Source organism: Equus przewalskii, chromosome 8 (genome assembly GCF_037783145.1).
Source record: "Equus przewalskii isolate Varuska chromosome 8, EquPr2, whole genome shotgun sequence".
NCBI lineage: Eukaryota > Metazoa > Chordata > Mammalia > Perissodactyla > Equidae > Equus > Equus przewalskii.
The window spans coordinates 46,756,671-46,779,772 of NC_091838.1; the positions used below are offsets into that span (position 1 = coordinate 46,756,671).

Below are 23,102 nucleotides of genomic sequence, written 5' to 3' on the forward strand. Positions count from 1 at the left end.
GTGCATTGACATTTAAAGTGGCTATTGATAAGTATGTACTTATAGCCATATTCTAACATTTTTTTCCTGGTGTTTTCATAGTTTTTTGTCTTCCTTTCTTCTTCTCTTGTTCCCTTCCTTTGTCATTTGATGACTGTCTTTAGTATTGTTTTGGTTCCTCTCTCTTAAGTTTTTGTGTATTTATTACAAGTTTCTGGTTTGTGATTACTGTGAGGTTCATATATAATAACCTATGTAAATAGCAAACTATATTAAGTTTATAGTCTCTTAAGTTTTACCTCTTGCTAAAAGCTCTACTCTTTTACTCCCCCCCACCACATTTTATGTTTTTGATATCAAATTTTAACTTCTTTTGTGTCTGTGTGTATCCATGAACCTTTTATGGAAATAGATAATTTTAATACTTTTGTCTTTTGACCTTCATATTAGCTTGATAGGTGGTTAATCTGCTACCTTTACTGTATATTTGCCTTTACCAATGATTTTATTTTATTTTTTCATACTTTTCTTATTCCTCTTTGTAGTCTTTTCTTTTCCACTCAAATATGTCCCTTTAACATTTCTTGTAAGGCTGATTTATTGTTGATAAACTCTTTTTAATTTTTGCTTGTCTGGAAACTCTTTATCTGTCCTTCCATTCTGAATGATAACCTTGCTGTGTAGAATATTCTTGGCTGTAGGTTTCATCAAAGGACTATGCGTCTTTCTGGTGATTTTTTCTTTTTAAGGAAGATTAGCTCTGAGCTAATATTCTCCACCAACCCTCCTCTTTTTTGCTGAGGAAGAGTGGCCCTGGGCTAACATCTGTGCCCATCCTCCTCTGTTTTATATGTGGGATGCCTGCCACAGCATGGCTTGATAATCAGTCTGTAGGTCAGCACCTGGGATCTTAACCGGTGAACCCTGGGCTGCTGAAGTGGAGTGTGCGAACTTAACTGCTATGCCACCTAGCTGGCCCCTCTTTCTGTTGATTGTGTTCTTTTCCAGAACAGGTGTATTTGTGTTTGGTCCCTTTAACAGCAGGCTTTTCTTTCTCATATGTTTGAGAGCTTTTCTGGGGATATTCCTCATTTTATTTATTTATTTTTCCTAAGGAAGATTCACCCCCAGCTAACATCTGCTGCCAGTCTTCCTCTTTTTGTATGGGAGTCGCCTCCACAGCATGGCCACTGATGGATAGGTGGTGTAGGTACGCACCTGGGAACTGAACCTGGAGTGCTGAAGTGTAGCATGCCAAACTTAACCACTGCGCCACTGGGGCTGGCCTTTCCCCTTGTTTTTAATAGCCAGCAAAGCCAGATATTATGACACTCATCTCAGTTGTGCTGAGTTCAAAAGCTGCTTATTGTGGCAAAGCTCTCCTTGTCAGTTCCTCTGCTCTTCCAGGAAAACCTTCCTACCTTGGGATTGCTCCTGGCCATGAAACATCACAAGTAGAATGTGCCTTTTTCCTTTCTAGAAAGGTATTTCTGCCTCTTCCACCTCAGTCAGAGATGTCCCTTGTTGTGAGGATTCTTTCTGTCCAGGTTCCAGTTCTCTCTCAGGCAGAATTGTTCCAAGGATGGATGTAAATTTGTTGTGTCTGTGGGAGGTGAGTTCAGAGTCCTCCTATGCTGCTGTCTTCCCAGAAATCTCTGAGAAGCACTGTCCTTTTTTTTGTTTTTTGTTTTTGGTGAGGAAGATTGATCCGGTGCTATCGTCTGTTCCCCATCTTCCTCTTTTTGCTTGAGGAAGATTGTACCTCAGCTAACATCCATGCCAATCTTCTTTTGTATGTCAGATGCTGCCGCAGCATGGCTCAGCAAGCTGTGTGGAGGCCTGTGCCCAGGATCCAAACACGCGAACCCTGGACTGCCAAAGTTGAGCATATGAACTTAACCGCTATGCCACTGGGCCGGCCCCTGTGAAGCACTGCATTTTAAACCACTCTTTCTCACTTTATCCTCTCTTCAAATCCTCTCCCATCCTAATTCTTAGATCTTTCAAAGCCATTTCATGGATGATGACTTTGTTTCCTACTTCTCTGAAAAGAGTGATAAGAAGAGACTCTCCTATATGCACACAACCACCTTTACCTACCTCTCAGTATCTATACCAGTACTTTTCCTTCCTAACTGTGACTATAGGTGAAATAGCCGTGCTCTCATCTAAAGCTTGTTCACTACATCCCATCTCTTCTCCCTACTCAAGGACTTCACTTCTTTAAATCTGTACTCTTTCCCTTGTATCATTCACTTTGCCCTCTTTGCTTGATCAATCCCTCCAGTCTATAAACATGCTGTTTTTTTCTCCCATCTTAAAAAAATGAAATAAAACTTTCCTTGGATCCCACTTTCCCCTCACCAGCTACCACTGTGTTTCTTTGTCCTCTATAGTAAAACCTGTCGAAAGAATTGTCTCTACCTTGTGTCTCCATTGCTTCTCCTCTTGCTTCTGCATTCACTCCAGTCAGTCTTTTGCTCCTCCAGCTAGATTAAAACTGCTCTTGTCCAGGTTACTAGTGATCCAAACATTGTTATATTCAATTGGCAGTTCACTATGCTCATTTTATCTGACTTGGAAGCAGTATTTAACAAAGTTTGTCACTCTTTGTTCCTTGAATACTTTTTTCCATTTGCTTCTTCTCTTGGTTTCTGTTTCTCTGAGTGCTTCTCTTTCTTGTTGTCTGGTTCCTCCTCATTTCCCTCTTGAAATACGTGACCTTTTTGGTCTGGTTTCTTTTCGCTTAGCATGTTTTCAAGGTTTGTTCACATTGTCGTATATATCAAATAATATTTGTGGCCAAATAATATTCCATTGTATGTGTGTACCTCTATTTGTTTATCCGTTCATCTGTTATGGACATCTGAATTGTTTCCACCTTTTTGTACTTGTAAATAGTGCTGTTCTAAACGTGTATACATATATTGGTTTGACTACCTGTTTTCAGTTATTTGGGGAATATACCTAGGAGTGGAATTCCTGGGTCATATGGTAAGTCTATGTTTATTTCTTTGTGGGACCTCCAAATTGGTGCCACAGCAGCTGAACCATTTTGTATGTCCACCAGCAGTGTACTAGGGTTGCAGTTTTTCCACATCTTAGCCAACATTTGTTATTTTCTGGGTTTTTTTAATGAGTATAGCCGTCCTAGTGAGTGTGAAGTGGTACTACTTTGTGGTTTTGATTTGCATTTCCCTAATGATTAATGATGTTGAGCAGTTTTTCATGTGTTTATTGGCCATTTGTTTATCTATTCCTCTTTCTTCTCTTTCTTGGATACTTGAGGAGACCCTTTGAAGGTCTATGGAGTTCTCTATCTCTGCAGCTGTCTCTCCTCTTTGGTACCCTTACCTGAGAACTTCAGCCTCTCTGATCTCCTTGTAGTCTCAGCTTTGTCTCGTCTACTTGGAGAGAGTGCTGGGCTTTGCTTGGTTACTCTTTCTGCACCATATCCTGGAAATTCTCTCAAGGCAGTAAGCTGGCACAATTGTAGGGCTTACCTCATTTGTTTTCATATGTCAAGGTCTACAGTCCTTTGATGCTTGATATCCAGTGTCTTGCGTACCTTTGTTTCATATATTTTTCTTCCTAATATTTTGGTTGTTTCAAAAAGGAGGGTAAATTTGGTCTTGTTACTCTATCTTGGCCTGTTGTGGAACCCTTTCATCTTTAAAATGGAGAAAATGAGGCTTGGAGTATGCCAAATTCAAATGAACTCTGCTGAGATTCATGTGAAGAATTCATGTTATTTTTCCATGTACCGTCACCATCTTGGATGTTAAACATTAGTGCTTTGGCATTCTACTGGCCAGACTTGGCTGACTCTGTAGGTGTAGGGGGTGGGGGAGGATGTGTAATCAATTGGTTTACTTTGTCGGGGATTGTGGACATTGATTATTATTCACCTGGGAGTGGAGAACTTTCTAAATGAAATTTGAATCTCTTCAATGACTACTGGCAAGAACTGAAACATTCTCAATAATGAAAATCACATGTTTTAAAAGAAATGGAATGAGAATACTTACATTGTTTTAGTGATGTTGCATTTTCTCTTTATTTGTAATGGAACTATCTCTTCTTTCCAGGAATATTAAGAGATTTTGTGAGATGGACATTTTTTTCTTTCTAATTAAGAAGCTTTCAATATTAGGAAAAATTTTAAAATTATTCACAACGTTTTTTCAAAATCACAACGTTTATGTAAGAGCATGTCCTTGTTCTTAGTAAATACATGCTGACATATTTAGAGGTTAATGGACACCATGTACCCTCAAAATGGATCAGTAAAAGATTCTACACACGCACATGCAGGCACACACATACACAGATGTGTGTGTGCATTGGTGTGTGCAAAGCAATTGGGTCCAAATTTAGACAATTGGGGGATTTGGTTGAAGGGTGTTTTGGAGTTCTTTGCGCTGTTTTTGTGACACTGAAGTTTGATGTTATATTAAATTAAAAAGTTATCAAATTTAAAATAATAACAGTATCATGATCAGTTACTGTACTGACTATTAGATGTCATTTGACGTTTCTTTTGTTTTTGCCTGTTCTGATAATAGCTCTGTTATCTGATAATAGCTCTAGACCATACAAGTCAGGTGAGATTGATTTCACAGGATAGTTCTAGGACTGAACCTGTGAGTCATGCCTGGAAGTCCTATTTTGTTCCTTTTTTGGAGTGATTGCTTCAGGGATGATCATAAGAACTAAACCAGTCCAAGGAGATTTATTTCCAAGGCTTCTGTTGAAATTATTGGGAAAGGGAAGCTACCACTGTGTTTCCAAGTAAGTAGGTTATAATCGTGAACTGTATTGCAGCCACTTGCCACTGTTTATTATAAGAGTTTACCTGAGAACAATGACATTAGTTTAGAGGAAAGAGAACCAACAGAAATAAAACCTCAGTAAGACTGTTGTTATATGCATAAAATCAAATGTTTTTGAAAGCTTGATTTGATCAGCATTTGGTGCTTTGGACTATTCCCTTTAAATGCTGAAGAAAAAGAGATATGGTATGTCTTGATTTTTTTGTGTCCTGATTCTATCTTTCAGAGCATTCTTTAATTTCCTTTTCAAATTTCTCTTTTCTTTTGGTGTTCTGTCCATAGCCATCTCATTTTCTTGGTGAATATAGTCCCTAGGTTATTTTTTTCTTTGGCCACAGTCTTAGCTCTATATACATGTTCATTTCTATATATGAATATATGTATTCATTACTTTAATTGTTTATTGTAGCATATTTAAATTTGCGTCTATTTTTATTTTACTTTATGATTGTAATTTGATTAATATAACTCTTCCTTCTCTCTAGTTCAATTACAATTTTAGCCCCACGAGTCCCACAAAAAATATTACCTTATATATTTTGACTGCTAATAAATGTCTTTACCTTGGTGTCCTATAGACACCCGAATTCGCCATTTTCCAAATTGCTGTCTTCATCTTTCTTTTCAAACCCATTTCTTATTTTAGTCCATTTCATCAATAATTGTACCATGATATCCTCTAAGTCGCTCAAACCAGTCTTTCCTGTGTCTGACATCTAATTTAGTTATGAAATGTTATTTCTATCTCTCAAGTAAAATATTTCTATCTGACTTTTACTGTCTGAGGTATGCCTTTGTGGTTTATGTCCTGAATGCCTGACTAATACGAAAAGTAGTGTTACCAAATAGTATTGTTTACCTATTTTGCCTTCAACCCCCTGTCCTTAGTCTGTGCTCCATTCATTTTGATCTTTCTTAAATGCACCACTTTCTCCAGCTTGAAAGTCTTCAGTGGTATTTAACACCCTCAGAATAGAATATTCACTCCTTAGAATGGGCATTCATGATCTAGTCATGCGCTCTACATATCTTCAGCTCCAGCCTTTTTAAACTACTTGTATATTCCTAGATATACCATATTCTTTCTTATACATATTTTTGCACAACTTGGTCTCTGTTCCTGGAATGTCCTTTCCAGCTTCTTGTCCAGTTGGCCGAATCCTACTCCTTGTTTAGAATTCCACATAGAAATCACGTGTACTGTGTAGCTTTCCCTCTTATTTTGAAACATTTATTCTTCTTTTTTCCATATTTCTAAAACTGTTACTTTTCCCCTTTTTTATAGTTGTTAGTTTTTTATTCTCCCTCTTTCCCACCCCATCTCTACAAGAATCCTGAACATCTTAAGAGTTCTATTTGTTTTTTTATCTCTGCACCTTGAGTACCTAGTACAGTATCTTGTACATATTAGGTCTGTAAATGATACCTAAAGAATGGAAGAAAAGGAGGGAGGGAAGGAGAGAGGGTGGTGTTGACCAAATTAAATGCGTGAGGTAAAAGTGTAATAGACATAGATTTAAATAGGCAATTTAAGATCAATTTAATATACCTGGTTTCAGTCACATGCATATCCTTTGTCAGGGAAGTATAGAACACCTCAATTGATAATCCCATTAAACTACATATGTGGTTTCAGGGGAAGTGTGATAATTACCCAAAGGCAACTGGAGTGCTTTTGCCAAAAGAAACAAAAGAGGAGTGTCTTGGGTTTCTCAGAAAGCATAGCCTAAGAGAAAGGCTTATGTGACTATTATTAGGGATTGTAGTCTCAGGATTAAGGTTATGAGTTAGGAAAGGAGTGAGAGCTATATAGAGATGTGTATCATCTAGTTGGCCCAACACTAATTCCCAGGACAGTTCTTTCTGGGAAAGATCGTTTCCGCTAGCTCCATATTCCATTGGTCGAGGTTCCACTCCTCAGGGTGCTAACTTTGCTGCTCACCCAGCTCATGCATGTATTTGTGGACACTGAGTGAGGTATTACTGTTCCATATCACAGGAGTCAGCTGGGGGACTCCAGGTCCAGAGGCAAAAGACATGTTGGATGGGCACAAGTCTAGGCTCTGTTAGTTTGGCCTTGTATAGAGTTGATGAGAACCTGCGTAGAACTGGTCACCACTGCAACTGCTGGAAGAAGAGACAATTAGGCTCAAGTGGAGAATTAGACGTATCTGAGATAGGAGAAAGGAATGCTAGAGAATAAAAATCAATAGCTATCCACTAAAAATGACACAGGAAAAGGCTCATCATAAAACATTAAAGCGAAAGTGTATATAGAATGTGATGCCAATTACTATATTTTTAGAAAATAAACTTGTTTTGGATACCATCTTCTTGTGGCTACAGTATAGACAGACATGTTGAAACAGGTGGGATTTAAGTCTTCAAATATTGGGAGTCTCATCTATAGCAAAGTGTAAATATTGATTAAAAATATTTTCTTCTTCCTACTTCTTTGTTGACTATAAAATGTCTCTATCCTATATTTATATAGTCAGTTAAAAAGCTAAACACAAAGAGCATATGTGAAATAGTATCACATTGGAATATTGGAAGCCAGGCCAGGAAACATCTATTTGTTATGAGTAATCAAAATGTGTCTTATATTGAGAAGTATTTGGAGTATTCTTTGATTTGAAGCAGGTTTTCAAATAAATGCTTCTGGATGAAATGAAGCTACATTTTATAATAAGTGCTTGAAAGATTAAAGATAAATGTAATAATTTATTTATTCATAACATTTAGTATTTTCCATGTACCAAACACTGTGCTTGGAATTGGACATATGTGAACAGTAGAGAGTTGGTCCCTGAAGTCATGAGCTTACATTCCGTCTGTGGAGGTAGATGATGAGTAAATAAAATATATAGTCATAAATGTTAAATAAAAAACAAAGGTATTGTGATGAAAAATATAGTGGAAAAACCTAATTTAATAGGGCAGTCAGAGATAGGCCTCTGTGAGGGATAACAGAGAGGTGACTGAAGGAATAGCAAAAAATTCGATGTGTTCAAGGGTAGCTGGAGTACAGTTGCCAGAGGGAGAGTGCAAGAGATGAGACTGCAGAGAGAGGTGAGTCAGATGGACATGGCTTTGTCGGCTGTGAGAGGAACTTTAGATTTAATTCAAACAGGATTGGTAAGGCAGTCTTTAAGCAGAGGAGTAACATAATCTGATTTATCACCTAAACACGTGAAAACTCTAGATGTTTATATATGTTGTTTTAAGTTTTTCTTATAAAAGTAATTGTATCTTTAATAAGTAAAATTTGGAAAGTTAAAAAGTCTAGAAAGCAGGAGAAAAAATTTAACACAATCACAAACCATTAAAATTTTTTCATTTATCCTTCTAGCTTTTTCTCTGCTTTTATTTTACCATGTATTAAATTTTATTTAAAATTTTTGTTTATATCATAAGAATTTTCCCATTATCACATAGCCTTCATAACCATCATTTTAAAGATTATGTACTATTTTATCGCTTAAATACATCATAGTTTGCTTAACCATTCCTAATTTTTGGAGATAGAGCCTTTCAAATATTTTCTATTATAAATAACTATACATGAAATTCTTAATATTAAGCAACTCCTGTATTTCTTTAGTATAGATTTTTGGAAATGAAATTAACTAGTTAAAAAGTAGTAACTTTTTATTACCAAATTTGTATGCAAAACTATTATGTTAATTTAAACTCCTACCATGGGTCTGCAAACTTTTTCTTTTTCTTTTTTTCATTTATTTTTTCCTCCCCAAAGTCCCAGTACGTAGTTATATATCCTACTTCTAAGTCCTTCTATGTGGGGTGCCACCACAGCATGGCTTGATGAGCACTGTGTAGGTCTGCACCCAGGATCGGAACCAGCAAACCCCAGCCACCAAAGCAGAGTGCACAAACTTAACCACCATGCCACTGGGCTGGCCCCTGCAAACTTTTTCTTAAGAAGCTCAGGTAGGATGTATTTGAGGCTGTGCTCCATATAATGTCTGTGGGGACTACTCAGTTCTCCTGTTTCAGTGCAAAAACAGCTATAGACAATGTAAATAAATGAGCATGGCTGTATTCCAAAATACTTTATTTATTAAAAAAATTTTACAAAAATATCTCACAGTTTGTGGACTGAAGCCTGTGTTATACTATTAATTATGCCTTGGTATTATTTGGCTTTAACCCTTTAAAACTGTATGTCCAGGAGTTTTAAAATTAAATAAATTTGACAAACTTTAAAATAATTTTAAATCACATGTCACTTAAAGCTCCATTGTTATTTTTTAAAGTAAGGTAGAAATTAATAAGCATATAATTGTGATTGGTTTTAATAGCTATAGCAGTAATTCATTAACTTTCTTCATGTTCTATATTCTGTATGGTTGCTCCATATTAGTCTTTGATGTTACAGAAGACTCTAATCTAATTTGAACTCTGGGAATGGTAATAACTTCTTAACCCTTTTAATAGTTGCAACCATGAATTTGGTTTAATACTGGATGCTGTTCGGAAACCAGACTCTTTGAGTTTTAAAGCCTCTGACTTTGTCAACTAATTGTCAACTCATGTAAACTTCGTAACCTTGAGAACTCTGCATAGGCTTAGTATAGCCTGCTCTTCGATATACATGTATCTTATAGTGTTTTGTGCCTGTGTTACAGAGGAAGGATGTGAAAAACTGGAACCGTGATCAGGTAGAATAAAGCATTGGCATGTTTCAGAGATCTGTTCCTCTTTACGGTGTTCTATATGGTGCAAGTAGAGTAAGATTCTCGATAATCATCAGGTGCTCTAGTAAGTATTTTTGGAAAATAGTAAGTGAGGTGAATTAAACATGCAGTTTTATTTTTTGCCTCAGCCATCAGTTTTCCCCCCACAAAGGCAAGCCACATTAGGGGAAAAAGTCATTTTAGTTTCAGTTTACTTGTGAAAAACATAAATAATGGGTGTTTTTTGTTTGCTTTTTTTTGGGTACATTCAGAAAAGCAGTTTTCTAAATTTTTTTTTTTTTTTTTGGAATGCAGTGATCCTAGGATTCTTGTATTAAAACAACCTTAATTTTTGAAAAATTGAATGAAATAACTTGGTTGGAGAAGGATGACTGGTGGAATGGAGGGCAGTATTCTCAAGTTAGGAATGCTAGAAATCTATCCTATGATTTATGATATGAGATCTCAGATGAAATGAGAAGTAATGATGTTAAGTATCAGAAAATGCATGCTTGTCTGGTCTTGATTAAAAAAGCATTACTTTTAATTTCCAAGTTAAGATTTATTATTAGTAGTAAAAATTTTAGTATTTGAAGATTTCATACTTAAGTCAAAATGTATATTCTATCTCCTAGTTAGTCTGTTGAATATTATCATGGTTTTGAAAGAGTCCTTTCCCACCTCTACTAGTATGTGGTATTTAAAAACCACAGATACCGTCTAGTGTGAATGACTGAAGATTCTTCTTCCATTTCATTTTAAGGATCATTATAATAAAAAACATTTATTAAGCTTCCTGCTAGAATCTATAAAGAAAAATACATGCATATGATCCTTTACTCTGTGTGCTTAAAATTTAAGCCATATGTGGAAATTCATATAGTCAGCAAAATTAAAATGCTTAGTACATTATAAATTAAGTATTTAGAATTAAGCATGATTAGAGATTGTTAGTACTGGCTTTAAGTTAGTTAAACCAAACTAAATACTGGTTTATTCCAAATTATTGTACATCAGTTCTTATTTTATGCATCGTTAATTCAAAACGTAATTCTGTCATATTGTTTACAGTGTCTTTACAATGCTCAGAGCCTTAAGTTATTTGATATATGCAAATACATTTGAGATATATATGTGAGTTTGGGGCCTATTTGCAAAAGATATATAGAAATATTTGGAATTATGAGTATCATAATATTAGACAGAAAATATTTTACTGTGATATGAGTCAATTAGTAATAACTATTATAAGTAAGATTAATGTTGAGTTTTAATCTATGTTTTGATTATATTTTCCTATAAAACTAAGTTCAGTTTAAATTGAAGAATTTGTTTTAAAAATTATTTTTTAGTTATGGATCCTAGATTTGTTCATACTGATTTGGTGCAGGATCACTGGGATGAGGATTCTGAATAAAGAACAGTAACAAATAAAGATAAATAAAAGACTTTTATGAGATCTGGTAATTTTCTAAATGATTTTTCTTTGTGATGAATAAAGTATTTGCTTTAGTTTCTTATATGAATCAAAGTTTTCATTGAAATTCAAAATTCTGATCAGGAAAACTGCTTGAAATAGTTTCTTGATTTTAGAATATAAATAATAATATAGTAATGTTTTTAAATCATTAAGTGATATGTTTGTTCTACCTTGTATCCAGCATCACTCATATACTTGCACATCTTTTTCTATAGTATTATCATTTGTATATTCACCCACATACACTCAGACATATCACTATTTTATGTGTAAATATACATGTATATTGTATATAAGCATATTTTATGTTAAAATATACATACATACCTGTTATACCTGAAATTTCTGTGCAGTACACTTGTATCTGCACTTTACTTTTTTCACTTTAAATATGCTATTCTGCACTTATTTTTGTGTCATTACGTACATCTCTACTTCATCATTTAATAGCTGAATGGTGTTCCATTAAATAAATTATCATAATTTGACCATATATGCTGATGTTACTTACATATTTTTACTGTAAATAGTGCTACAAATGAGCATCTTTGTCCATATACCTTTAAAAGCATCTATGAGTGTTACTGTAGGATTACAAGAACTAAAATTGCTGGGTCATTGAGTTGTGTACTTAAAATTTTAATAGGTAATTCCAAAATGGCCTTCAAAAAGATTGTACCAATTTCCACTTCTTTCAGCAGAGCCTAAGAGTGCTTTATCCTTCATAGCCTTATCAGTAGTAGAATTTCATTCATTTAAGCTTTTGTTAATCTAGTAGAATTTCATTCGTTTAAGCTTTTGTTAATCTATCACTGAAAAATTATCTTATTGTTTTAGTTTGCACTTATTTGGCTCCTAGTGATGCTGAGCATTAGTGAAAGCTGGTTGTATTTATTCTGTGATTTGTCTAGTTATATTGTTTGCCCTTGAGTGTATATTTTTTTTCTTAGTAAGTTTTAGGAGATCATCCTATGCCATGAATATTATCTTTGTTATGTGTTTTTCTAATATTTTCTTCTAGTCTGACTTTTTGCTTTAATTGTGTTTGTTATCTTTTATCATTTAGAAGTTCTAATTAAGCTTTTCATTGTCAAAGCTGTGTATAATTATCTTTATGGTTTTAGGTTTTATGTCATGAATATAAAGTTAGAGGAGAAAACTTTGAAACAGCACAAAGTATTAATTAGTGACACTTATGGTTTGGAGTTACCATTAAATCTCATTTGTGTATTCTGGGCCAACTAACAAATAATACACATGGGTAAGGTAGAAAGAGACTAATTATTAACTTAATATCTGATAAAACTGATTAACTATTTGATCTGGGGAGAAGAAAGAACAACAGCAGGAAAAAATCAAGAAGCACACAGCCTTGTTGAAATCCAAATCTTCTGCCCTCTCTGTGCCTGAACTGGACTGGAAAAAAGTACTCAACCAGTATGAGTTGACTCCCTTTGAATTCGTGACCAAGGAGCACAGATGGGTCTTTAATGTTGTAAAACAATGTCACTATTTCGCACATTCTGCAGTTTCCTAAAGCACTCATAACGTCCTCTGTCATTCTTATTCTTAGTTGATGACATTCTTATTTACTGAGAAAACTAAACTGAGTCAGTAGCTAAAATGAATTCTGTAATACTCAGTATTGTAGTTGGCCAGAGAATGGAAAGATCAATGGTAGTAGGAAGTCTTAATGGTGGAGGCTAATTTGAATCAAAGGATGTGCAGAATTTGGATAGATGGAAAGAAGAAAGTATATAAATAGGTATTTAGTAAATATTTTGTGTCAGATCTGAATTGGGCTTGACAGTAAAATGGCAAGTTCAGAGGACAGGGAAGGAATTGATGAGCTAAAAAATAAGATGAATACATTGTTACACTATTTTACTTCAAGTTACCACCATCCTGTTCTTTCTTCTCTGTGGGCATGTATTTTACTTGTATATGCAATATGAACCCTATATTACATTGTAGTTATTTTTACTTTAAACAGTCAAGAGTGTTTTTAAAGAGATTTAAAAAATACACATATATATGCCTATATATATTTAAAACTGTGACTGTATGTATACAGTAAGGAAGAAAGAAAGAATATTTTTAGGAAGTCCTCTTTATTTACCGATGTATTTACTCTTTCTGGTGTCCTTCAATTCCTTTTCTAGAATTGAGTTTCTATTTGGTATAATTTTCTTTTGGCCTGAATTTAGCACTTGTCTAATAATTTCTAGTAGTACACGTCTTTGGAGACAAATTGTTTTTGTTGGTTTTATTTTGCCTTCATTTTTAAAGGATATTTTCAATGGATATAGAAATCTAGGTTGTTTTTTTATTTAGCACTTTAAAGATGTCATTCCATAGTATTTTGACCACCATTATTTCTGGTGAGAAGTTATCGTTATCATGGTTCCTTTATATGTATTGTGTCTCTTTTTGCTCTGGGTAATTTCAAAACTTTTTCTACCTTTGGTTTTCTACATTTTGATCGTGATGTGTCTACATCTAGTTTTCTTTTTATTTATTCTTCTTGGAATTTCCTGAGTTTTTTTAATCTGTCAGTTGATAACATTCATCAGTTTTGGAAAGAGTTCTTGAAAGACTTTTTCACCTCTGATAGTGTATTTTTAAAGTTCTTTTATTTCCATTTGGCTCTTGATAATAGTTTCTGTCTCTTTGCTACACTTTCTCTTCAGCTCATGCTTGTGGCCTAACTTTTTCACTATGTTCTTTAGCATGTTTATCAGAGTTGTTTTATCATCCCTGTTTGATAATTCCAATATTTGCATCACCTTTGGGACTAGTTCTATTGACTCTTGTCTCTTTTGATAATGAGTCAGTTCTTGTTTTACTGTATGTTTCATAATTTTTTTTATTGAATACGAGACATTGTGTGTAAAAAGTATAATAAAGCCTATGGTAAATAATGTTTATGTTCACAAAAGGGCATACCTCTTCTTTTGTCATGTTATTGGAATAGTTGAGTTGAATCTGGCCTTTGCTTTCTGTTGGGTGGTTGAGCTGGGTCTGCTTCTTGCTTGCTTATATTAAGTTACTGCAGCCTTCGAATTTTTTGGACAGCAGGGTCAGAATCTTTCCTTTAGTATGGTTCGTGATTTTCTCTCAGTTCACCTGACCTACCCTCAGACTTCAGCAGGCCTTGTTCACCTGTCCTTATGGAGGGATCTTTCTTAGTTTCTCTTCCCCTCTCCTAGTCACAGATTGCCCTGCTTGGTGCTCACAGAAAACTTAAGAGTGCCTCGTGAGATTGCTTTCAGTTCTCCTTCTTTACACTCAGACTTCATCAGGCTCCATGTGCCTCCAGCTCAGAGGGGTTTTACTCATCCAGTCCTGTCTCCTGTCATCTCGTGAGCGTTTGATGGAGGCTTGTTGAAAAGAGATGAAGGTGAGTGGACTCCTCTTGTGTCTAGGGTTCTCAAAGATTTTAAGCTGTCAGGCCAGCCCCCAAAATGTCTTTAAACATTTGTTAAAAGTTCACTTGTTTTCTTCTTATCAGCTTTCTTCTCCTCCTACTGCTGTGCCAAGAATGAAAGCCTCTATTCATTCCTTCTCTCCTGTGAGGGACTTTTCACTTTTAGTATTTTCATTCATTAGGTTTCTTTGTGAACACTGCTGTCTGATGAATTGAAAAGCTTCGATAGGTTATATGGCTTGTTCTTGTTGTTATGATGGAATAGAATTCTCTTGTGATTTTCTATATCCTAAGAGAAGGGGAAGTAATTGTTAATTAAGTAACATGAGCTCCCGTACACACATACCTAAAAATCAGAGTCATTTATACTAAATTTGACGATTACCTTTGTTAAAGTTGCCAATAGTTGTCAGCTCATCTCTGCTCTGTTATTTCTTAGCCTCTGATTACTGTGTCTTTCCTTTATTCTCCACCATTGTTTTTGAAATATTGATTCTTCCTTTTTTGTTTACTTAACTGTTTAGCCAAAATTCTTGAAATTATTCTTAAAAATAAAAATAGCAAATATTTTCTTAAGAACTATACGAATCTAAAAACTTCTTACTTTACTATAACTGCATAATAGAAAAATAGTGAGTTTTAGCTACTCACATGAAGATTAATATGTCTGTGTTTCTTATCTCATTCATTGGTTCAAGATAAAGTGCAGGGCACTTTTTCCTGTTTATGACTTGATATTTTACAAGACAATCTCATCGGTTGACAAGATTTCTATAGGTGATGAGAAGCATGTATGTTTAATTTTAATGCTCTGCAACTTTTTCTCTAACCCCAATTTCAGTTCTCATTCTTTAGCTTGGGATTTAACTGCAAATGACTGTAATGCCTTGGTTTAACTAATTGGTGAAGCCTGAGTGGAATGTGGATAAGTGACCCATTTTGGCAGTGAACAGAGAAGTAAAGTACAATTTTCTCATTAGTTGTCTCCCAGCTAAAATTGAACAGAATAATATTTTTGCGAAAATTTAGTTATTTGTGGGGGATCTGTTTTGAGTCAACTCAGTATCAGACTAATTACATGCTTATATGTCAGATCTTGTGTTATTTTTAAAGGCTGTGTCTCTTAAATTGAGTATAATATGAAAATATCCCTTTAAATTTAAAAGAACACTATCTCTAAATTGTAATTTAAAAGAACACTATCTCTAAATTATAATTTCAACTGAATTGATGTTAAATTAAGATTATTCTCTTTGATCACCTATTTAACATTCATAAAGTTTAAGCCTGGCTATAAGTCACTTAGTCATATTTGGAATAATGTAATTATATAAGTTAATAGGAATGTTTGTGAATACTTTTTAACTGTATTATAATAAAATAAGGCTTTTAAGATTAGGTTTTCTATGTGAACATATTTGTTACATTTGTTTTCCTTTTTCTTTCTCTAAAATTTCAGTTAAAAAGGTGTAATGATAACTTACTGAGAAGGTTTTTAAAAATTTAGTCAACACTTTTAGTTTTTGGCACATCTGAAAAATCTTTTATAATAACTTCCCCCAAATGGAGAATGTCTGTAATTTCTTAGTTTACTTTTGTCTTTTTCAGTTTGCATGCTTCTAAATTCATATAGTGCTTTGTTTATATAGATGTTATGTGTATTTTTCATTGTGACTGAAAAAAAATTGGGGCTTGGACTTGAGATATTTAATAATAGAGCAAAACTTGTTCTGATTTATTTTAAAAAATCCATTTAATTTCTTTTTATTATTTTTTAAATATAAAACTTGGTACATACAAAAGAATATGTGTAATATCTATGTATGTTTTGAAGTAAAATCATATAATGAATACCATTGACTATTTGCTAAGGAGTTGAGTGTCAGTTTATTTCCTTTTTTATTCCATAGGTGATCTTTCTTTTCATTTGGAGTGCTTTTCTCATCTTCTCTTTCTTTTAAGTGTTTTGTAGCTTTTGGGTTTTTTTTGCTTAATATAGGTTTATTTTTAATTATGAAGTTTGGATTTGTTGGGAGTCTTGGGTTTGATGCTTGCTCTCTTTCAACAATTCTGTAAAATTCTCAGCTGTTATCTTTTTCACAGTATTACCTCGTCTGCATTCCTTAGTATCTCCCTCTAGAATCTAATTAGACATATGTTTGGTGTTCATACTCAGTTCTGATATCTCTTAGTCTCATTTTAATAGTGTACTTTCATTTTTCTATCTCAGATGTATTCTAAGTTATCTAATTCTGCTTATTCCATTTCACTAATTTTCTCTTCTACTATATCTAATCTGCTGTTTTTAACCTGTTTGATGAGTTTTTTACTTGAACAATTAAATGTCATTTCTATAATTTCCATTTTTCTTTAAAATATGTTCTTTGCTGGTTCTTTCTCCTTGTGTGCTCGTTTTCATGCTTTTATACTTTTGTGTTTTAAACATTTTATACATGTTTGTTTTGTGTTCTGTGTTCAAATATTTCCAGTGTTTGAAGGTCGAAATTTATTGTTTGTTGATTTTTTGGACTCTCACTTAATGTAGCTTGCCTTCTGCACTGCTTGCTGATTTTTTGTTATGGGAACCATTCACAGATCTTCATTTGTGGCTGTCACATGACAATTAATTGGAGACTTTTTCAAAGAGAAAATTTTCTGCTTTTTGCTAGCAGCTAGAGGGATATTCCTCAGCAAGAAAATCTAAGACTCATCTGCCTCTCTTTTCTGTTGTCCTTAGTTTGAGAATCCTAATTATATTCTTCCTCAAAGCAACTGCACCTGTTTTATAATGTTCCATCTTCAAGAGATGGCTAGTTTCACATCTTTTCAGTAATTATTTTGGTATTTACTTCCGTATTTTTAAATAACATAGCTTTTCTTACTCCTTCTTGATTGTTCATCTTGGAGCATTGTTTATTGATGTCTTACTGTGGAAAATGACAATTGGCCAAACCTTACCTTTTCCAGCTCCCATCACACATTCTTTATATACGTATAGTCCCAATATTTTTATATCATAACTTTGATTAACTCATTTATTTTTTCAGAATTGACATAGTCTGTCTATATATGTTGTTCATGGCACAGTCATGTTGTATTTTATGATCAGTTATCCTTTCCTTTATAACGTTAGTTTTCCTGTATTTCATAATTGTGTTTGTTGTTACTAGGTTTTCCCTATACCTGTCCCTAATTAATTGTTGTTGTCTTGGGGATTCCCATCATTTTCCTCCTGTGTTGGATCCTTTGTCTTCAGGATCCCAGTGTCTTCTTTCTTTTTGTAATTCCTTCTTTTGGTGGAAGGCATTATTTATTGTTAATCATATATTATTTGTGGTGTCTTTAATATTTATGTGATGTTAATTATAAAACAAATTCTATTACAGTGGGCTCATGTGGCAGGAAACAGTCCATAGTAGTTTAAATCTAATTGGAATTTCATTTCTGCATCGATTTTAGAAAAGCCTTTTAACCTTTAAGATTGAATTATATATTCTTGAATTTAAATAAATTTTTAAAACTCTCCATTTAAATGTGTGCAACTTATTTCTTTAAAATAAAAAGGTTTTAATAAATACTTTTTCATGTTTGGAGACAAATTCTATTTCTTACCTAATAACATTTTTGGAGAGAATGAGGTCTTATAAAACAAGAACACCTTTCAAGTTAACTCTTGCTGCATACTGTAATACTGTATTTTTGTTGGTTTGTGGAGAGCTGCTAGAATTGTTTAAAAACTGGATATTATTTTGGGAAGGTTCAATTTTATTTCCCTTAATATAACATAGCATTTTTAAGCCTTTATTCTGTACACTAGTGGTATTTGAGAAATAGAAGAATTTAAATTCTTATGAGGAATTTGTGTTCTATTATAGGAAAATATATATATTTAAAATATATGCTAAATTCTATTTTCCAGTTGACTTCAATTATGACTCCTCTTTTGCAATCATCTTGTATTCCCCATCATCCCTGCTGTTATGTATTTGAGCAAATCATTGCTCACCAGCACATGCATTGGTACATGAAGGAGGGATTGCTTATGTTATCTTAGCATTCTGCATAGGAATCTGTACTGATCTGGGTCCCTGAGAGAAGGAGCACTGTAAGGTGGAATAGGAGTATACATGGTTTCACTTGTTTGAAAATTCTGTGCAAAGATTTGAGAAAAGGGGAAGTTTCTTTTTCTCTTTCTTCTCTTCCATCCTTCTACCTCCATCTCTGTGTAGTTCACTTTTCATAGGATCTGGTATTAATGCTAATTTTACTAATTGTTTAAATAATCTGCAATATTATAGAACAAATGGGCTTTTTTCAGCTAACCTGAGAACGTATCTACCATTTATTCTGAATTTTTTTTTCATCTCCTACCATGCAACAGATACTTTTCTAGATCCTGGAGATATAATTGAGAGAAAAACTGGCAAATACCCCTCCCTTCATATTCCATACATCCTGGTGGTGCCAATAATATTTTTATCAAAAATATATGTAGAAATCCAAAAACTTACTTATGGATATACGTAACCTGCGTATAAATTAAGAATGGGATAGTCTGCCTTAGTTAAGTTCTATGATAGCTGCTTTTTATTAGAGAGGGACAAAAACATTTTAGTAGGATGGAATTGCAACTTGTTACACTTCAGCTTTCTGTTTTATGTCAGAATGTTAGCCTGCATTTCCTCTAGGCAGCTCTCTCCCTTTGCTTTCTAACATTTAAAGCTGTAATTTACAATGATTCGTTGAGTGGTTATAACAATGTTTCCTTTCACATCATGAATTAGTTTTGTAATAGAAACAAAAGGAAGATAATACTCCGTTCTTATGGCAAGTATAGAAATTGCTATTTGCTTAAAAAATTAAACTTACTACAGCCAGATAGAGAAAAACAATCTCTGTATGACTCTACTCCTATGTGGAAGTTGAACATCTAGACAAAGAGAACAAATTGGTGGCTACCAGAGGAAAGGGAGGGTTGAGGTGGGCACAAAGGGTGAAGTGGTGCACCTACAACACGACTGACAAACAATAATGTACAACTGAAATTTCACAAGGTTGTAAACTATCATAATCTCAATAAAAAGTTAAAAAAAATTAAGCTTAGTCCTATTTTTAAAAGATGAATGCACTTTTGATGAGATACAATTCACATTCAAAAAAATTTATTACTTTAAAGTGCATAATTGAGTGGTTTTTAATGTGTTTGCCAGGGTGTACAACGGTCACCATTTTCTAATTCCAGAAAATTTTCATCACTCCCAAAAGAACTGCACATCTATTAGCAGTTATTTTCCATTCTTCCCTCCCGCCAGTCCCTGGCATCCACCAGTCTATCTTTTCTCCTCTATGGTTTTGCCTGTTGTGGCCATTTCATGTAAGTGGAATCATACAATATGTGGTTTTCTGTCACTAGCTTCTTTCACTTAGCTTATTTTCAAGGTTTATCCATGTTGTAGCGTGTATCCATACTTCATTCCTTTTTACAGATAAGTTTGCATTCTATGACTACATGTTGTTTACCCATGGACAGTTCATATTGTTCATGGACATTCATGTTCTTCCCACTTTTTTTATGAATAATGCTCTGAAAATTTATGTGCAAGATTTTGTGTGGACATATGATTTCAGTTCTTTTGGTATATACTTAGGAATAGAATTGTTGGGTTATATTGTATGTTTTGCTTTTTGAGGAAATGCCAATCCATTTTCCAAAGTATTTGCACGATTTTATATTCCCACCAGCAATGTATGAGGCTTTGAGTTCCTCCAAATCCTCGTCAACACTTGTTGTTGTCTTTTTTATTATAGCTATCCTAATTGGTTTGAAGTGACATCAAGCTTATTATTTTTAATGACGAATTATAAGAATTTAAAATCTTGTTTTTTAGGTGCCGTACTTCTTTGTAGTGTACAAGGACTAGCAGTTAATATTGATCCAGTCTTATACACTTGGCTCATTTATCAGCCTCAGAAACGAACCAATAGACATATGCAGCAGGTGAGAAATTTTTATAATTTATTCTCTAAATGAAAAAATCCTTTTCTCATTTATTAGAGTTATATATTTCTTCTGTTGATTTTATTTTTAGATGTGCTAAAATTTTTTGGTCCCCCACTCTGCCCTTTCAAGCAGTTCTATTCCTTAATTTCTGTATAAGAAATTATAGCTCAAAGTAGAGTTTCATTGACTATTAAAGGGGCTTTCTGTACAATTGCTTGTAAAGGAGATCCAAAAGACGGCCTAGTTTAAATAGTCCTGGTTCACTGGCCTGTTTTCCCTCATAGTACCAACATGTTTGTTCTCAGAGTATTTGATACGTAAGAATTACTTAGTAAATGTTAGCTTTCATTTTTATTATCTCTATATTTCCTCTTCATCTTTAAGTTTATTCAACGGATGTGCTTTGTGTGCCTAACTCTGGGATTGGGACTGTTGGTGCAAGAGAGTTGGGGTATTTGTTAGTTTAAAAGAATATAAATTACAAAATAAAAAGTAACTAACTGTACTTTCTAGAATACTTAAATATAATTCTCTACGTCATGTCACTTAAATGTAATTCTGATAGATGGGTTTATTATTCCCATCTTAAAGATGAAGAAACTGATGCTTATTGAGATTTACTTACCTGTTGTCATATATGTAGTAAACGGCAGAACTAAGAATTTTTAAGGCCAAATTTATGCTATATTGAATTGCATTTTCCCATTGTCTTAATTGTGGTTTTGTAATATTCTACTTGGAATAGCATTATATCTTTTTTGCTAAGTAAATTTAAGCTAGTTGATAGGAGAAAAATACACAATTATATAATTACATAAGAATATAAAAAATTGTCCAAAAACTACAACCCATGTCTCAAGGAGCATGTTTTAAAGGTTTTTTCTTCACTTTCTCCTAATTTAATTTGAAACTCCTGCCATCCCTCCCCCACTCCTTCCTTCCTTTTTATCAAGTAGATACAGAATATGAGGCAATATGCTAGATACTGGGGCTACAGAAATAAAACTCATGGTTGAGAATATCCTTCCCTCTAGAGGTATTTAGCGTATTTGAGAATATGAAGGAATATAGTAATGCCGTTCTTAGTAATTGCTACATTAGATGTATGTATAGGATTATATGGAAACAAAAAGGAGGAGGAGTTCTCACAAGCAGATAAGAGTGTTAAAAAGAGGAATTGACAGTTGAGCTGAGCATCATAGGAGTAAGCCAGACAGGGAAGGTTGTTCTAGACTGAAGTGTGTGAGCAGAGGCAAAGAATATGCAAACACTTGACAAGAAAGGGACCTTCAGTTTTTCCAGACTAGAGGCAAGAGTCCTTTAGAAACTGATAGAAATTAGAAACCAATTTATAAAAGATTTTATTTATGGTGCTAAGTGTTTGATACTTTATCCTGAAGGGTAAAGAGGAAGTACAGGAAACTGATATAAATAGATTTGGATTTTAGAAAGTTTACTCTAGCAGAATGTAGAGTGTGAGTGATGGGGAAGTAAGACTAGTGGCAGGGACCATTTGAAAAACATTTTAGTTGTAAATTTCTTTTTCCTTATTGAGATATAATTGACATATAATGTTATATTAGTTTCAGGTCTGCAACATAATGATTTGATATTTGTATATATTGCAAAATGATCACCACAATGTCTAGATCAAATTCATCACCACACATAGTTACACATTTCTTTCCTTCTGTTGAGAACTTTTAAGATTTACTCTTAGCAATTTTCAAACATACAATATAGCATTATTACCTATAGTCATCATGCTGTACATTACATCCCATAACTTATTTATTTTATAACTAGAAGTTTTTACTTTTGACCCTCTTCACCCATTTCTCCCACCCTCTGCCTCTGGCAACCACCCATCTGTTCTCTGTGTCTCTGTGTTTGGCTTTTTTGTTTTGTTTAGATTCCACATATAAGTGAGATCATATGGTATTTATCTTTGTCTGACTTATTTCACTTATCATAGTGACTTCAGCGTCCATCCATGTTGTTGCCAGTGGCAAGATTTTCTTCTTTTTTTTTTATGGCTGAATCATATTCCATTGTATTGTAAGGTCTTCACTGGTTATTTTATAAGTGATGCATTTATCTCCAGTACACCATAGATATCCCTGAAGGTTAAATAGTATTCTAGCACCTTAAGTAAATTAAACATTCTTTTGACTGATAGCAAGCACTTTCAAAGATTATTTTTAATTTTTTTATTATATTGTTTTATAATTACTTTAAAATTAAATATATGTTTATAACTTCCAAAGTAGTAGCTTTATTTAAAAGACAAACTAACAAATACCCATAATCCTGCTCATCCAGAGTTACAATAATATTGGGGTAAAGATCTTCATAGCTACATCTTTGTACTTTTCCTTTAATTATTCACTTAGAATTATTTTTAAAAGTGTAATTAGTAGTTCAACGCGTGTAGTTTAGCATATTTTAAGGCCTTTGTTATATTGCCAGTTTGCTTCTAGAATTGGTGTACAGTTTACATTTTCATCAGCACTGTATAGTATTACTATTTTACTATAGTTCAGCATATCTCAAAAATATACTTTTTAAAAGTCTGTAATCTACCACTTTAGTCTTACATTTTCTTTAACATGGAAATTGGAAGAATAGTATAGTTGAACCTTGTGACCTTGTCACCTAGCTTCAATACTTATCAATTCATGACTAA

The 23,102-nt window shown here is 33.7% G+C and overlaps 1 protein-coding gene across 20 annotated transcripts in view; it reads left to right on the top strand.

Moving 5' to 3' along the window:
• The window catches only part of VPS13B (vacuolar protein sorting 13 homolog B), a 777,317-nt gene that overhangs the window by 298,445 nt on the left and 455,770 nt on the right, over positions 1-23,102 (top strand). For all 20 annotated transcript variants that reach the window (XR_011543460.1, XR_011543461.1, XR_011543462.1 and 17 more), the window contains one exon: positions 20,304-20,413. Coding sequence is in view for 16 of the 20 variants with exons in the window: in XM_070631834.1 (XP_070487935.1) it covers positions 20,304-20,413 (110 nt within the window). In the remaining 4 variants the exon portion in view is untranslated. The remainder of the gene's footprint in view (positions 1-20,303; positions 20,414-23,102) is intronic.